General features: G+C 38.2%; 1 protein-coding gene across 3 annotated transcripts in view; it reads right to left on the bottom strand.

The window, feature by feature from the left end:
* EDNRA (endothelin receptor type A) overlaps positions 1–17,498 on the bottom strand; it is a 28,826-nt gene extending 11,328 nt beyond the window's left edge. For 2 of the 3 annotated variants that reach the window (XM_030450786.1, XM_030450788.1), the window contains exons 1-3: positions 17,263–17,340; positions 14,059–14,545; positions 2,396–2,523 (exon numbers count right to left, since the gene is read on the bottom strand). In XM_030450786.1, the coding sequence (XP_030306646.1) occupies positions 2,396–2,523; positions 14,059–14,460 (530 nt within the window). In that variant the 5' untranslated portion in view covers positions 14,461–14,545; positions 17,263–17,340. Of the gene's footprint in view, positions 1–2,395; positions 2,524–14,058; positions 14,546–17,262; positions 17,341–17,363 lie in introns of those variants that run through there. The other variant, XM_030450787.1, reaches the window with a different exon arrangement.
* Between the last annotated feature and the right edge of the window lie 1,076 nt (positions 17,499–18,574).

Raw genomic sequence — 18,574 nt, 5'->3', positions numbered from 1 at the left:
TAACATAAAAATATGTGTAAAGATTTTGAATGTACTCATCAGACTGTATTTTGGAGTTGCAGATCAAAAATCAAAGCACCCCTGTCTTCAAGAAATATCAGAAAGGAGAGAGGCAATGGTTCACTTATAGGGAGGAGGTCTATGAGACTGGAATTCTTGAGACTGGAATTCTGAGAGCATTGACACAAACTGTACTGAGGTATTCAGAAAGAAACATTAAGTGTCATGTCTTCTCAAACATATTTATCCATCTTAAAATTCAGCTTTAATTTTAAATAGCTTGTGATCCCCTTATATTTCATTTTACCAAATATCAAATATTGGCTTTAATGATTAAATGGAATATTGTTAGGGACATTTCCTTTCACACAAATACTCAGATATTTATGAACTTTGGAAATTTAATAGTCAATTTAAACTTTACTTTCTACTGACTGTCAATTTTACAATCTTTCCCATCAGCTGCTCAAGGTACATGATACTGTCTCGTCCTTGACTGAATGGTGCTCTTAGCAAAGAGAGGCCTTCAGTCTGTTAATAGTTTTCAAGTAAGGATTATAAAATTTGTGTTGTGTCACTTGTAAAACTACCTAAGTGACAACAAATGGGTTCTAAATGCTGCATTTTGTACCTGTTCTGTTCAAGTTACATCTCTGTTGCACATGAGACAATCAGTATGCACAGAGAATCATAGAATCATAGAATCCTTGGGGTTGGAAGGGACCTCGAAAGATCATCTAGTCCAACCCCCCCTGCCAGAGCAGGGCCACCTAGAGCACTTCGCATAGGAACGTGTCCAGGCGGGTTTTGGAGGGAAAGATTTGGGCTCTGTAGGTATTTTATTAGCTTTTTTTTTTTTCAGTTCACAGTTGAAATAACTCTCAGATAAGGAACAACTGGATGAAGAATTTTATGAATGGTTTTCAGCTAAAACATAAGAACCTCAGTAATTAGCTTGGAACTTGTTGAATGCTTATTAACCTACAATTACTTGGTCTCTTAACGCCCTGCTTTAAGAGTGATTTGAAAAACAGCAGTAGTATAATTTTTCAAGTGGAAGTTCTGTGAGTTATTTAATATATAGAATCCTTGTCAAGCCACAAACCTCCCCTAATTAGGATTGGGGAAATACTGCAGGGTTTATTTTCCTCATACCTAGAAAATATAGCACATTTGCCAGGGAACTGACATAAAACACATGCATTGTCTATTAAATTTAATTCCTCAATCTAAAATCTGTGTGCCTGTGTTTTCCCTTACTTTTCTGTTTTCTTTTTTTTTTCCCCCATTTCTCTCCAGCCTTGTATAAAATATTCACTTTTTTTCCGGGTCATTTCCTTTGCTTAGTGTTGTGACTCCTCTTCTCTTTCCACTTTTAACTTTCTACTGCTCTTGCTTGTGCTGATAACTTTAGTATTCTAAGACTTTTATTTGCTCTCTTTCCTGCCTCCAGTTTTCTTATCCTCCCTCTTCTCCCATTTGCTATTTATTCCAATTTGCTTTTCATGGACACTGATGTTCCTCCAGCTACTTATGTTTAGAGGTACACAATATTAAGGGATAAAGGATCATTACATCATGAAGTATTCATACATACAATTACATGTGATCAGAAGCTCAACATGAGCCAGCAATGTGTCCTTGCAGCCCAGAAAGTGAACCATATCCTGGGCTGCATCCAAAGAGATGTGGCCAGCAGGTCAAGAGAATTGATTCTCCCCCTCTACTCTGCTCTCTTGAGACCCCACCTGGAATACTGTGCCCAGTTCTGGAGCCCCCAACATAAGAAGGACATGGAGCTGTTGGAGCAAGTCCAGAGGAGGGTCACAAAGATGATCAGAGGGCTGGAGCAGCTCCTGAGAGGAGAGCCTGAGAGAGCTGGGGTTGTGCAGTCTGAAGAAGAGAAGGCTCCAGGGAGATCATGGATTTTTGTTCTATCAAAAAGTTTATGTATCTTCCTGAGCTCTGCTAGCAAAGGCATTAACAAAGCTACCAATGCCAAACTATCAAAGCAATTTTACATGTATTTCAACAAAACTCAGTTATAAAAGTTTTCAAAAAAAGCATTGTAATTATGTTCCATAGGCAATGATTCGAAATAAAATATTTAAAACTGAAGATTATGATTTTGTTAAAAAAATAGCCAAACATGAGATCATAAGAAAGAAAAAACTCAATACCGGGTCAAAGGAAAGTGAAATAATGCTTTGCTAGAGTTTTTAAATACATTTTAAAAACTGTAAAGTTAATTTGTCCATTGACTTCATAGTATGCTTTGTGCCTCAGATGCAATTCACATCTATACTGTAATCTGCCAGCTAAAACAGTGACCAGAGTTTTAGGAGAACTGCAAGGACAAGAACAATGTCTGTCAAAAGAGTAAAACATACCATACCTGTCCACACTAAGGGCACAGAGATTAAGGACTGTGATTCCCACTGATGCCTTCTGTATGAAAGGAAGAAATTTGCAAAGAAACTGTCCAAATTCAGAATCCCCAAAAGGCCACTTCTGAGCAAGGAGCTAAAGAGAAAATATAAAATAATCAGAATACTTAAGCATTGACTAGCAAGTATGTAAAAAATGGAATTATTTCTCATCTTAGATACAACAGTTGTCACCTTGAATTCTTCATACCACATCCATAGTAACTGGATGTTTCTGTGACTGTTACTATAGAAGCACAGGAAGTGAAATTTTGAACTTAGATGTTGACCTTTTGCTGTTGTACAATTCTTATTGTTAAAAGTTTTTTCATTATTGTGTTTCAGCCACCAGTACTGAATAATTAAAATCTAACTCAACCCTGTCATAAGTGGCTGCAGTTGCCATGCCCCAGAAGCAAGCAGTCAAAGCATAACTCACAGTTAATGAAAATACCTCAGAGCCACATTCTCATGCTGCACACAAGGAGATTCTTGTCATTGTAAATGTACCACTGTGTAACTCATGGCAATATGCACTGCCAGATTCTTAAGTGTGTGGATAAAGTATTGTACATCCATAACTTCTTCCATATTATGCTTTAAAAGACTTGCATCATACGTACAGGTAGGTTGTTACTGCAAAGTAACAGAAAAGCATCATTTGGAAAGATGAGAAAGTGGATGGGGTGTAGGTCAGTGTTTTCAAGGAGGCATTCACATAACAAATAGGAATACATTGATTCATATGAACAGTTGTGAATACTTGGCATGTAATAGGTGATCTTTCTAGTTGTAACTGTTAAAGCTTTAAACAAGTATATATAAAAAATACAGGATACAAGTTTTTTCAGGATAGCCAAATCTACAACTGACTGCAGAGTCACAGAAGATCTCCCTTTTCAGAGTACCTTACATTCTGATTACATTTAATATAAGTAAATGTAATAAGTGAAAAATTATTAACTCCATACAAGATATGGAGCTCTAATTTAGCTGACTGATCCAAACCATTCTGTGATTGTACAATTCTTACATTGACCATGAATGGTTCTTTTGAAAAACAAAGTCAGTAAATCTCACCAGAAGGGGAAGATTCACTTCTGTGCTACCTTTCCTTTAAATCTTCTTCCTTAAGTCTCTGGTACTGAGCCTTTGCCAGGGGTAGGAAACTGAATAAGAGGTAAGAAGAGTTCTTTGTGTCATGTAACCCAACAGTTTTTATGCTCTTATCAACTTCAGTAGGTTGCATAATAGAAGGCATTGGATATAAAAGGAAAATATCAGGTGCTTGAATGTTTTCAGATATGTAACTTTATCAGCATCCTAGTGGATACAGCATCCCCAATATAAACAGGAGACACATTCTTGGAGGTGGTTATAATAATTATCTTACTGGAGAATTCAGTCACTATTACTATTGTGCAGTTATTGGAATTATATTAAGCCCTAGTGAACAAAGACCTGGGACTGTTTTATGGAACTAAAATAGATTCAAATGTCACAACAGTTATTTTCAAGTGTATGAGATGGAGATAAACTGGCAACACAACAAGCATTCCAATAAATACAGAGTGTGTGATGTGCCACAGTCTAGCTGGTTCTGGGCAAGAGCACAAAATGGAAGAGAGAGAATGAAGGAACCCTACGTTCAGCTGCACACATGTGCAGGGACTGATGCCATTTTACTCTATGTGCAAAATTTGTTGTTTTCTTTCAACAACAAATGCAACCTATGAATAATGTATTTTTATCATTTTTGCAGTTAAAACTGAACAATGATTTTACTGTTTGGAATATGATTGAACAGAAATTTGCCATCTGCATTCTTGGCTAGACTTCTCTGCTTACAGTAATTTTTTCTGGGAGAAGCTTAGGCTCCAGAACACACTCGTCTAGTAAGGGTGGGTGGATTCTGTCTGCAGAATTAGAAAAACAAATTTTGATTGTAGTTCAAGACTACTGTATTCAAAGTAAATATTTTATTTACATTTAAATTACTATTGAGTTGAAGCATAATAATAATCACTACCTTTAATAATATAAATGTTAACTATGGGAAGTTAAAATTCACATTTGTCTTTATCTCATTTAAGGGTAGGAGTTACCTTTCTGTTTTCTCACAGTGTATTTCAGAGCACTTTATCACTGAATACCAAATTTGTAGGAATTCATCTATATATGACTATAAAACCAGTCAACTCACTGTATTTGAGAGTGTTAGTGAGGATGTTATCATATAAAGGTGGTTCCATTTGTTCTTTCTCTGTATATATGTGTATGTATATATGGTTGTGTGTTTTCTAGCATGTTAAGAATTCTTTTTTTCAATGGCAGCTGAGTATCTTATTTACCATAAAGACCACAAAGAAAATCTGAGCACCTTTGCAATGGTATTCCAGTTTAGGACAATCCTATTTGATGAAAGCAAATCCCCTGTGTGCCAGAAGGCCAGAGAATGGTTCACGGGGGTTGGTGATTTAACTGTCAGTACCTCCAGTAACAGAGGTGATGAGACCTGCAAGCTGTTGATTAGTTCTGCTTTCATCTCTAATTATTAGAATGAATGAAATACATTGAAAGCTCCAGCAGAATTATATTATAGAGTTGCAATTTTTTTAAAAGTGTTTGCAAGGCATGAGTTTTTCTTTTGCCTTGCATCAGGCTATAGTTTGTGTTGAGGCTGCAGAAAAAACCTTTGGAAAAAGAAGGGATGATCTGAATAGTAATTTTCCAGCTAGTTGGAGCCACATAGTTTCAACTCCAATCTCTTGTCTGGGTTTGGGTAAAATCAGAATAGTTTTCAGGAACCACTAGGTGGAGGCAAAATTATAAATGGCATTTCCAGGGAAAAAAGGCACTAGCAGATTTTTGTGAGTCCCCTGTGCTAACTAGAGCCCCCCAAACTGATTTATCATTATAGATCTCACTTTAAAAGGCAACTGAAATACAGGCATGGATTCATTTCTGTGCCCTGATTGTGGCTGTAATGCATACCCAGCAAGAGAACTGAACAAGTGCTTTGTAGTGACTGTGAAGCTCTGGTACTACAAGGCAAATATTATCTTCAAAAAGAAAAAGTGGTGTACTTGAAAAAGGTTCACTACCTCATTACTCCTCACAGGGAAGCTTTATCATGGTTCCAGCATGTACACATCTTCACCACACTGCAGGAAGCTCTCCTTTTTTTAAGATTAAAAGTATTTTATTCCTTTTGTTTCGTACACTTTTCCATTAATTGAAGAAATGTCAGTAGCAAATCATTAGGCATTCTTTTCAAGTTGATTTTAATCAACTGTCACTGGTCTTCCAATGATTTTGCATGTTTTAATATCCAAACAAAATCAGTATAATATCTGACCAGATTACATTTTTTCTAAAGGCATAAGGATAGGAGGAATCAGGCTGATTACCTCAATTTGTATTACAGTTCTCCGTGAGTTGGTCAAATGGATTGTGCTTTTGCAAACCCACTGACAAAATCTCTGAGGTTTCAATATAAAATATGTGGCAAAGGAAATGCACTGTTCCCCTTGTTCAGTTTACAGGTTAGGAGTATTTCATGCAGTTCAACTGTGGTGCAGTTCCTGAGCAAGAAGAGATTGTTTTACACTGCATAGTTTTACACTGAAATTAGAATCCAAGATTTCAAGGTTCTATTCTTGGTCTTAAAAAAAACTCAGCAAAGTGACCAGACAGCCACAGCTTCCTTGAGAATCCCCCTTTCTTGCTGCTTTATGTGGCTTTTCTGCCCTGATGCTGCACCTTGAAACAAACAAGACAGCAGTGCTGAGAACATTCCTTTGCAGTGATTTTAAGTGTCACTCTGTTGATTTTATTGTACTGTTACTGCTATTTTCCAACCCCCATTAGTATTGTAGCTGTTGTACAAAACACAGATAAAGTCCCACTCTGCACCCAAGGAATTTGTATGGAGTCTAAAAGACAGAATGTCATAAACCAACCACATGAGTATTCATCATTAGATGCTCATGTGCATCCTGAGAGTTTATCTAATACTGGGCTGATACTGTGTGTTTACAGGCAGATGATAACCCTGGATCTCAGCTCAAAATAGATGAACTGAGTTAGATGCTGGATGGGAACCAGATCTGAGCTGCTCTATTAAAACTACTTCAACAGCTACATCTCAGCACATCCTCTCTCTCTGCTATGACAATGAGGACAAAAGCAAAAGTTTCATACCTGCCTTTTGCTGCTCTGGTCTCATCCCAGTGCTCTAGGGCCTTCCTTGCCCTATATCCACTTGCAGTCATTGTACTGACACACAAGATCTGTATCCCTGAAATGAGCTGTGTTTGGAACAGGTGGTGCTTGCCCCTCATGCTGACCCCATGCAGGATCCTCTCCTGAGTTTCATAGCATTTAAGTGGTCGATGGTATTGATGGAACAACTTTGGCACAATCCTGGCAGTCAGGAGTTTCTGCCCTGTCTGTATCAGGACAAATAGAACTATCTTACTTATTCCACAGTTTCTGTTACACTTGGAAGGAGAAGGGGGCCAAACCATCAGATTTTTGTCCAAATAGACAATGTCTAGTTGCATAAGTGACTAACATCTCCTAACTGTGGAGTAAGAGTTACAAAACCAGCGTGCTCTGGGGTGATTTCCTTCCCTTGCAACATAGCCCAGAATGAAAGATAAGAAAAAATCCTGGGTTTGTCAGATCAGCAGATTTGAGGATTTTTGTTTCTTAAGGCTGGTTTTCTCTAGGAGACATTAAGCTCTCTGAGTAAAGCTCTGTATTAAATTGTGTCCTACCATTATGTGTAGTGTAACGAGGCAACCAGGTGCCACTAATTGCCAGGGAGTGAGCATGAGCTTGTGTCAAGCCCACCTGTGCCTAATTAGGGTGGGCCCCCACTGCGCATGAGCAGGACCAGGGGGCCAATAAAAGGTGAGGCCTAAGACACAGGTGGGGCTCACTCCTGAGCTAGCCAGTAGAGAGATCAGTTGCTCTCAGAGCTACAGCACCGATCCAGGTGAGTCAACCCTGTGGGCTATAGGCTCGGGGCACTGTTCGTGAGTCTCTGCTGGAACACCTGGTTGGACCTTGAAGTGCCGTTCTCTAAAAGAGGTTCGTCTTGCTACAATTGTGCATGCCCTTCTCTGCTTCAAGGCATGGGCCACATATGGTATAGAGTATTTGGGCTGGAGTCCAGGTGAAATCTGACTGAACACAGGAGTTTCCAAGGTCTGTGCCACTGATCTGACTGCACTAAGTGACAAAAGAGAATAATTGTGACTGAAGTGTTCCTTCAGTGCCTGATCTGTAATGCTGGTCAGTTTGGAAGAAGAATAAACTGAATCTCCTGCTTATGGTATTTTGATTGTGATATATTGATTCTGTGACCCAACTTGGGCGCTTCTTCTCACATGAAGCTTCATAGGACAAAGATTTACTGTATGTTCTCAAGCCTTTGCTTCTTGTAACCCACATATCCAAGAGAGGACATTGCAGGACAATCCTCATCCATTTCTTGCTTGGGACTGAACTGTTGTTCATCCACACATGTAACTCAGTTGTGCTCCACCCGTTTGCTGGAAAGAGGGAGAGCTGTGAGAGTGAAGGAGAGAGAACACAACCTTTCTCTAGATACTTCTCTCTATTGCTGGAGTGAGAAGACAACTTCAGGAAGGACAGGGTGAAGAGGAAAACAAAAAAACAAGGCCAACTTTTACAATGCAGGGCATAAGACCCATATAGAATATATAACTGTAACATGGAAGTTCAGGCTTCTGCTAGCTAAGTTATCACTTAGTTTTCTTATACTTAGATTCATGATACTGCAATGGTAGAGGAGACACACTGCAAATCTTCAACTGTTCTTTGCAGGAAATATTCCTAATTTTGCTGCCACTACAAGCTGTCTTTTTTGTACTTCAAATGGATAAAAGACTGACTTCTTTTTCTGGAACGAAGAAAGATGATGTGGAAATTAATGAGAAACATCAAAGAGATATTTTCCGCTGAATTGCCCTACCACAGATTTTTCTGCCATTTTGCTCATCTTTGCTTGGCTAAGTGAAGGTAGCATTTCATGCATGCCCACAGTCTTTTTCTCCTGCGTAGGCAGCTATGGAAGGGAATGTATAATTTTTACACAAGAGGAAATAGATTATACCTCAAGAGATCCTGAAGGGAAGAAATCAGATGTTTTTGAAACAGAACATTCTGTCTCAACTATCTGGAAAAAAAAATCCTGTTTTACATTCTTGTTTAAATGTTCATATTTATTACAATAATTTACTTAGTAGTAAAGCATTCCTAACAACTTTAGACAGTTCCCTAGGCAAAATATTGCTCTTGTTATTCTCCCAGCTGTGTTGTCTTTTTTTGTGTTGCTAGAGAGACTGATGGTATTACTAAGGTATTACTGCAGAACGGGTAAGCCCTGGATATGCACAATCAAAAGAAATCCTTGTAATCTGTAGAGTTCAGCTGATTGAAAAATAAAGAGAACAAACATACTAAAATGTTTTGCTAAACCTGGAGTCTGTGGGTAAGGTACAGAACTACAAATCCATGTAAGAGCAAGGCAGGCATGACGTGAACATTCAGATGTGAGAGGAGCTGTTTGGGCATTGACAGGAACATATACCCCAGTCCCCCAGAAATATAGCCATTAAGTAGACTTTGAACTAAGACCTAGAACATAAAATCTCTTTGACTCCTGCCTTGGACTGTGCATTAAACATGTTCTGCTAAGAAGCCATAGTCTGTAATGGAGAGAATTAATTGCTGATGGACTTCCCTTCCCTGTTCCATTTTAGGTAACTCTGCCTTCAGAACCCAGTGATCTATTCCTGTGCTACCTCTAGATTTCTCTTATGGGTCATCACTGCATGGAGATGTACACTCAAATAGCAGGTGATGTTCTGAGCAGGTTCCGTGGGTTCTACATCACACTGGGCTACCCTCATGTTGTTTCTGAGAATCACTGACAGGAATGCAGCTCTTTAGCTCGTAGCCTCAGAATTTACTACTGGTATTGGTACCTCACTGAGAAATATAGGCTGCACATATGTTTTGCTTTAAAAGAGGTGTGTACATGTGTTTCTTTTCTAAGTACACTTAGCTTTGTGTGCTCTGTGGCTTTGTCCTTACACTCCTTTGGCACAAAACTGTCACCACTGTGTACAGCACTTGCCCTATTAGCCTACAGGATCAATCCCAATGTGCTTAATTATCATCCCTGCTTATTTGTAGTAAAAATTATGTCAGTAAAGGTAATTAGATATGCCAGATAATTTGTGATTAAGAAGGGATTATGCATCTGACTAGAAATGCTTCAGCTAAGTTCCTTTACTGAAAACATAATGTCTGGAGATATTTGCTTACAACAAGCTACTTTTTCTGTCTAGACCCCTAAATTCTAGGTGGCTATTGAGATTTAGATGTGGTTGCAACTCATGGAAGCATAAATACCAATTTACTAACAAAAGATTAAATTTATTAAAGAAGACATATGCAGTTTGAGCAGTGAACACTCTTGCTTGTTTCCTGGCTAGATGTCTTAAACTTTATACCAGTAAAATAACTAGGAAAATGTTTGTTATTCTCATTTAAAGAAACAGGTTAAAAGCTGGCTAGTTTGCTTCTTCCACTTCTTTATAAACGAATAGTTTAAGGAGCTAAGTGTACTAAGGTTTGAGGTAATGTAATTTATGCCTATCCTGGGTAGGTCAGTTTCCAATAAATAGAACTGATTTAAATGTATTTATTTAAATTGTATAAAAATGGAAGCAGATACAGGTCAGGACTTCCCAAGAACATAGTTAAAACTGAATTTTGCCATTCCGAAGCTGAAAGCCTTGGCCTAGACTCCTCCTAGCTCCATGAGCTGAGGAAAGAGATAGGGACAGCTTTTTCTGTTGTTCTGTCGCTACTAAATTTTAACTGCAACAGCAATTGCAAGGGCTTTTCAGAGCTTTGGCACATCTAAGGCAATAGTGGTGCTATGGATGTGCTGCTGCCTACATATAACTTTAGAAAAGTATCTCATGACTGCATGGAAAGCAGTCCTCTAGAGAGGTTCTTGTGTATGACATCCAAACCTTGCTACAAGGAGCCATGGCAGTGCTGGGTAATGCAGGTGATGCAGCAGCTTTCAGCTATGTCCTACATCACCTGATACCAGTAAAGGAGACATGAAATCTCTCTTCTCCTCAATGCCTTAACTCTGTAGCTACAGCAGCAGAAAACATAGGAATTGAATTTCCCAATCTGCCTTTCAATGCAAAGAAACAATTCTTTAGGCTTTGATATCTTGAGTGTTTGAGACGGGCATGTTCTGGGTAAAGAGAAAACTGGGTCCAGGTGCTATAAATATGTGATTAAAATTAAATTGTCTTAGCTTTGTCTATTAAGGCTGGAATTACAGCTGGCATATTTCCTGTAGAACTCAATTTGTTATATTTTTTAGTATTGATTTTATACAAGTGGTTACAGTAGGAGTAATTAAGTATAATGGAGCTTTAATAAATGTAGAATAACTTCAAAGGAGGGTAGTGAATATTACATCTCAAGCCATTTAACAAATTGCTGTGGGGAATTCCCTACATAATTACAGTAATTGGAGAAAGTAAGGGGGAATTTTTGAGCCTACTGTACCAGGGAAGAAAGGATAAAAGTGTCAGACACCTATGACCATATCTCTTGCTGATATAAATGATATTTCTTTTCTTTTTTTCCATCATCAAATCTTTGTTAGTTGTGTAAATGCATAACAGAATGAGAGACTCATTTTCCTGTGAGATTTTCAGCTGCTGTAACTTTACAGCTGCTTCTTTCTGAGGAGCTGTAAAATGGATTTCAATGTCAGTACCACTACCTACTTCTCTCTTAAAATGTTTCAGGAAAGTGGGTGTACCAATTGCTGATATTAGGCTATAATTACTTAGTATTGACTTTTTCTTCTGTATGATGTGGCCATCTTAATACTATACTATTGGTTATTTTAATATGCAGAAGGATGCTTTTTTCTCTGATTCTGATTCCAGAGATGTTTCATCTCCTTAAAATGAAGATCTTACCTATCAGTTATGAATTTTAAACAAAAAATAAAAATAATATTTTTTTCTTAAATATTTATCACTTTCACTCTCAAGGTGTGATATTTCCAGTGGCCATGCTTCACAGTGTCACTCAACAAAAGGAGCTAAGTGGTGTCACAGATTTTATGATCCCTAGTGATACAAGGATACAAATGCCATTTAACAAACCTTAAAATCAATTCCTGAGCTAAGCAGTCACATTGCTGAGTAGTTTATGTGAAAAATGGACTACAAGTAATAACAGTTTTTTTTATCAGAAGTACTAAAGCTCCCTTATGAGTGCTATGAATGTATCAGCTCCCTGATACAACAAGATGGTTGTATATGGTAATTTGTAAGTATTTTATTTTGGAGGTTCAAGGACTCAAAAAATTACTCAAAGCTAGAATGATAGATGTAAATGCCATTTTAATTCTGATTTAATTCTGATTGACATGCACTGATGTTAAGGGTCTGCACTTTCATCTGCAGCCCTTATTTAGCAAAGGCTTCTCTGCAGTATGGAGATAAATTTTCATAGAGGCTGAGATAAATTGAGTCCTACAGAGATATTAAAGACCACAGTTCAGCTCATCATATAAGTAATAGAGAGGAATGTGGGCCTGTAGAATACCAAAGAAGAGTCACAAGTTTTATAGGGAGATGTATTGCAAAGTAATAAAAGGAATATAAAAAAAAATGTTTGTTACTTTTACTAAACTTCTAAAGAATTTTCAGAAGATCATCAAAAGGCAATTTTAAAAACTAAAATTAATTCCAGATTTCCATTCCTCTTGGAGAAGAAGCAGCAGAGCTCTTAAAAGGTTAGAAAAATCGTGTAATAAAAACAGCTGTTCTTTCAAACCCAGCTCTGAAAAAATAAGCCATTTTCCATTAAAATTTCTTATTAGGAATATCACTAGAAGTAAGAACACAGCTTTATCAATTATCTTTAAAACAGGATAATTTATCAGGGAGGTACCTGTAATGCATCATGAGAGATGCAGTCCAGGCTAGAGTCCGGTTGGCTAAGAATAATGAGAACAAGCAGAACCTTTATCCCACATCCTATTCCATCCAGCAATGGAAGACAACTGAATCTCAATCAGACAGAGGTTAATTATTCTCATCAACTTGTTAATCCATTCCTGCTCTCTTATCAGTAAACTGCCTAACTTTGCATGCAGAATGTTGAAAAATGCAGACTAGGATTTCCATTAAATCATAAGCATTATTATTAACCTAATATTTTTATCCTAGCTTCAAATTCATATTACAGTAAAACCAGACAAATATAGAAAGCTTTTCTGCAATTCGGAATACTGGAAGATCAGAACCAGGCACTGCAGTTTGCTGTAGATAGTTTACTGTACAAACAATGTATGGCTATATTAATATTTTAACCCATTAAAGAATTCAAAGTTTTATAATGTTTTCCTATCAATACCTATGTTATGATGGAGATCAATAGTTGTATAGATCCAAAGTGCATCTTTCAATTGGCTTTTTCTTTAATTTTGAAATCCAGTATGAAACCACAGGGCAGTAGTTATCAATTATGCATTAAAATATTATGTTTAAAACACATGTAAATAAAATTTAAGTCTATAGAATTTTTAAGAGCTAAAATTGTGAGGAATGTAGGTACTTTTTCATTATTTTGTTTAATGTTTTATTTACTAACAGAAACACCTGAAGTTTTACTGAGAAAAATATCAGCTATGCACCTCTATACAATCCACAAAGGTATAGATAAAAGCTTATAAAATTATTTTTTTATTTTCTAATATAATTTAATGTCAGCGAGAAAAAATAATAAAGGACTCAGTTTTGTTCATTCAAGCCCGTTCTAGACTCATGCATGCTGCCTTAGTAAACAATTAGGGCATCAAAAGAAGCACTGGTTCATGGCTTCATTTAATGGAAATGGAAAATAAAAAAAATGAGGCAGACTGCCTTAATACCAGATTAAAAAGTACTAGGATCCTTTTTATACTCCGACAAATTGAGATGAAATTTAATATTTTTAAAATATTCTGTGTTATAATTGATTTTATTAACTCTACAATAATTTTAAGAATCAGATATACAGAAATATTAAATTATAATCTTAACACTTAGCTGATTTAATCTCTCTCTGCAGAAGTCATAACATGAAGCCTAGGGATCACAGTATTTTCTATAAAAACATAAATTAAGTCTAGGATGTTCCAAAAATAGCAGCTGTGTGTTCATCAAGGAAGAAAACAAGAAAACAATTTATAAGAAGTCCTCTCGTAAATTCTTCTGCTACCTATAGTAGCTATAATAAATGAGGAATATTGTGAAATGCCCAAGGCCACACTTTGGTTAAGAGCTGAGAGCTATGTTGTTTTTAAAAAAGAGATAAACTTTTCCTTTCTAGAGGTGAGATGGAGAGCAAAATTTTAGTTACAGAATAAAAAACGGAGTTGTGTTTTCTCTTACGTGTACTTTTAATTGCCAAAAGAGCACTGCTTAGGCAAAAGAGGAACCAGAGAGAACAGACTCTGTGCTTGTGAAGAAACTGCAATTAGAAGATAACTGCTGCATCCTACCTTGTACACGATGATAGGAATATCAATGACAATGTAGATAAGGTCTCCCAGTGCCAGACTGGCTATCAGTGCATTCGGGCCATTCCTCATACATTTGTTCTGGTAAATGATCCTCAGCAGAGTTGCATTCCCAACCATTCCAACGATGAAAATAGCACAAGATACCACCGTGTTAATGTATTTAAAAGTTTCAGCAATCTTGGTCTGCTGGGAGCATTTGACAGTTTGGTTGGACACCAGGGGCTGCCTGGTGGTGAGGAGTATGCTGGATTCCATCCCTGAGACAGTGGAAAGGTAGTTTCCCAAGTCACTCTGGTTGGCAGAGTACCTGTCCGAGCTGTCACTGAGGACAAATCCTGGAAGCAGAAGCAGCAAGGAAACTCTTAAACACAAGGCTTCCATCCTGAAGTCCCAAAAGAGCAAAATTCAATGAGAAGGGGGTTGGGTTTTCTGGTTTTTTTCAGTGCGATACTTCTCACTTCTTCACCTGCAAGGAGAAACATCAGGCAAAGAAAAAAAAAAAAAGAAGAAACAAAGAATCAGCATAACAGATAGACTAACACATCCCTTTTCTCACTTAGGAAGGGTATTTGAATGTATGGTCTCTTCTGCACATACATATTGGTGCTAATCTGAAATTTAGATTACCCATATTAGCTGTCTGACAGAAGGCAAACACACACAAAAAACATCCATAAGTAATTGATAGCTTATTCGAATGAGATCCTGCAAAACCCTTTCAGTTTGAGGAAGAATTTGTAAATGAGTGGAAAAATATGGTGAAGTTCTCTTTTAAAATTTATTCTCTCAAGAAAAGTATATCAACAAAAAGTGGTCTTGGAGACTGCTGAATGGTATTTAAGCTAAAATAAAAATTTTTTTTTTCTTTGAAAAAGAAACAACTGCATGAAAAAGTAAAGGTAGTAAATTTATTTGCTCATTATTTTTGATGTATAGTAAAAATGAGGCTTTATATTATTTTTCTCTGACATTTAGTTACTTGGATTTCAAAAGAAGACTGAAAATACCCACATTTCAACCAAATTTTGGACCTAATCCAAAGTCCCTAAATATTAGGAGGAAGATTTTGCAGTCTCAGGGCAGATCTCTGCCCAGAAAAAGCCCTTCAGACTTAAGGTGTCATTTGGTTCCTGAATGTCATTGAAACTCACATTCAATGGCACAGCAAAGCTAGTTATAAAAACTGTAGATCTTTTAAAGGTAAAAAACACTTGGTTTAGTAATTCTAAGCAACATTTCATGACATTTCCAGATAAGAAAGGAAGCATCACAGCATTCTGTCCTCATAGGTACAATTTCCTGTGTGTAACAGCAGGAGCTGCCTCTGTGTACAACACCTACAGTGAATCTAAGGAGGCCACTCAAGTCCACTTTATTAAAGCCTCAATTCAATTTGAAATCAAGATTTCTTCTGCAAAAGAAGACCAAGTGCTGCACTGTTGACAAAAGAAGAGTAGAAAGTGAACTATTTATAACTTTCTTATTTCTAGGGCCTCACATGAAGGATTTGGGAGAATCCTTTTACATAAATGAATTCTAATTTAATTCCCCGTGGGGCTATTAAGTCAGAGTGTATAGCAAGAAATTTATCAAAGAAAGCATGTGGGAGACAGTTTTCTGATAGGACTTCTGAAAGCAGCCCCAGTATAAATATTTACTACTATTACTCTGCTGTTGTGTGTGGTCTGAAGCAGCAATTTTAACCTGAGTATTCCTGTCTGGCATGGAGAGTGCTATCCCTGACAGAAGAGGGATCCATGGTTTCAGTGGTTCTGTGTTGGTTCATTTGAGGTGGGGATCTGATCAACTGTGAGTTCCTATGCATTCTGTTTTATATTTTAGTGTTCTAAATAGCATATCCTTCTTTATTGAATGCTGGCTACAATTGTATCTCAGGGCAGATAACAACAGCTGCATGAGGCTAAATGCTTTCACTAGAGGTTTCTAAATCATATCAGAAAGAACAGACATATTTGACTGAATACTGCCTCTTTTCAGGCAAGTATTAATACTTTTAGTATTTACTATGACTACGTTTCCCCAATTTACAAACATAAAAACTGAATCACTGATTATTTAAATGATTTTTCTAAGTTCATACAGCCATGACCAGCACCCACAGCCCTATGCTTTAGTCCTTATATTAGTATCCTTCTAATATAATGATTTTTTTCTTGTGAAGATTTCATATATAAAAAAATATATATGTATCTCATATGAACGTGGTGGCAGCATGGCAATCATGCAGGCAGCATGCAAAGCCAGAAACAAAATTGCCAAGTACTCTCTCTTCCATCTCCCGGAAGAAACTTTTCCATAAAAAGCCAAACTAGAGATATTCTAATATAATAATTTCTAAGGATATTTTCTTCCGGATTCCTGACAGTCCTTCATTCTTCTGTGGGCAATTTCAAAGTATTTATATTGTTCCAGAATATAACATGCAAACCGCCTCATGTAAGTACTGTACAAGCATCCCTTACAGCTTTGTGTAACACTGTAACCTGGTGCTCTCTTTCCCATGGAACCCCAACACCTGGAGAGCAGGAGTTCGGGTGATGTGGAGGCCACATGGATGTGCTGTGCCTGTGCTCTGCCTGTGCTCTGTGTTGTGCCTGTGCTGTGCCTGTGTTGTGCCTGTGCTCTCGCTGTGCCCCCGCAGCACTGCAGGACCAGCTGCAGATGCGGAGAACAAAACTCCCGTAACTTGCCTGGGGTATCAACTCAGGGAAATTCCAGCGCTGAGATTCACAAGAAGAGACCATGGTATCGGAAATTAAATTGTTCGAAGTATTAAAGACGAGCTAAAACGCTAACAGTGATAGATGTCCCCAAAAGGCAGCTGAGATGTAAGCAGAGGCAAATAAACCTAACCAGAGCACGAAAGCGCTCCAAGAAATCCTGCCAATTTTTCTTGGCTGCCTCCGCTCCAGCCGTCGGGGTAATTGCCTTGTATTTCTTCCTCTAACACAAAAGAAAACATTCTCCGCTTGTAACACTGTCAGAAGATCAATTCCAACACGCACTTGGCAAATCAGCACTGCCTCCCCTGCAGCCTATATAGAGCATCTGGCAAGATCTATATATCGCTGAACTTTATTAAATAATAGTTACCCCAAGCTGCCTTGTGCCCATCCCTTGCTATCTCTCTCACACACGCACCCAGAGGTGCCCCGGCATTACCGAGAAGCGCTGGAAGCGTCCCGGGCCCCGGGCCGGACTCTCCCCGGGCAGAAGGGACCGGGGGGGGGCAGGGGGTCCCCCGGCAGCAGCCACGCACTCACCCCCGGCCGGCGTCCTCCGCCGGGCTCAGCCTCACGCTCATCCTGGGGCTGCTGCCGCCGCTGCTGTTGCTGTGAATTGCCTCCGAGTGGCTTTCCTTGGGATAGTCTTACCAGATCCTCCTGCCTGCGTCTGGGTGGGACTCAAAATCTCCACCTCCGCAAAGTCAGTAAAAGAGAGAGAGACAGACTGAAGAAGTCGGAGCGTCCGCTCTTTTCTGCCCCCTCCCCCAATTAAAACAAACCTCCAGCCCAAACTGAGCCCCAGCCAATGTTAAACACAAAGGCTGCCTCCCGGGCACAGGGGAACACTGAGCTCTTTAACTGTTTCCTCGCTGAAATTGAGCTGCTCTACTTTGCTGGACTCATCTAAGCAACAGCCTTTAGGAATGCTGCTGCCTGCTACTAGCACACAGGGTGCTCAGAAAGGCTGTGTACCTGGTCGAACCAGACGACAAAAGAACCAGGAGCAAAGCAGAGAAAAAAAAAAAAATCTCGCTGTGAAATATACAGCTTTTGGGTTTTATTTTCCCTGGGTTTGGCCAGAATTATGTTTCCAAGACAATCAATTAAAGTCAATGGGTAAGAGTTTCAAAAATGGAGGATGGGTGAACAGCCACTGTCCCTGGGTGAAAATTTCTATAATCTCCCCAAGACACACCTTGCCAACTCCTCTTGGTTTTCAAGACCAAAAATGTATTTGCAAAGATAATAAAAGTATAGTACAATCTATGACATTCCTATGTTTCCTAATTCTGTACTTCTGTCAAGGTAGTGGTAGAAAAAAACCTCCTCAGAAAAAGTGGGAAGTTCTCTTATAGCCAGTAATCTTTACTCTTGATGAAAGAACACCAGTACATCAGAGGGAGCAGTTTAGAGTGGAATTAGATAGAGTGGATTTAGATTCAAAATCCCTTCATGATAGCAAGTTTAAGAATTGTTGAGTTCCTTGTTGCATCATTTCAGGATGCTCATTTCACAGCAGGTTTCCATCTGGCTGTACCACAGAAATGATTTTCTAATTGTATATGGGCTTCTTTTGAATATGAACAGGCAGTTTTCCTAAATATGATATAAAAATACATGGTTCTAAAAGAGTAAAATCAGACTGAAAAGAGCAATAGAGAACTCACTGCTAGTGGCCTACAGAATTAAAATATTTGGCACTAAATCATGTAAGACATTGTTTTGAACTTCATGAGTTTTGCATAGTT

The sequence above is a fragment of the Calypte anna genome, chromosome 4B (assembly GCF_003957555.1).
Source record: "Calypte anna isolate BGI_N300 chromosome 4B, bCalAnn1_v1.p, whole genome shotgun sequence".
In the NCBI taxonomy this organism is placed as follows: domain Eukaryota; kingdom Metazoa; phylum Chordata; class Aves; order Apodiformes; family Trochilidae; genus Calypte; species Calypte anna.
This window is presented reverse-complemented; position numbering and strand designations above follow the sequence as displayed.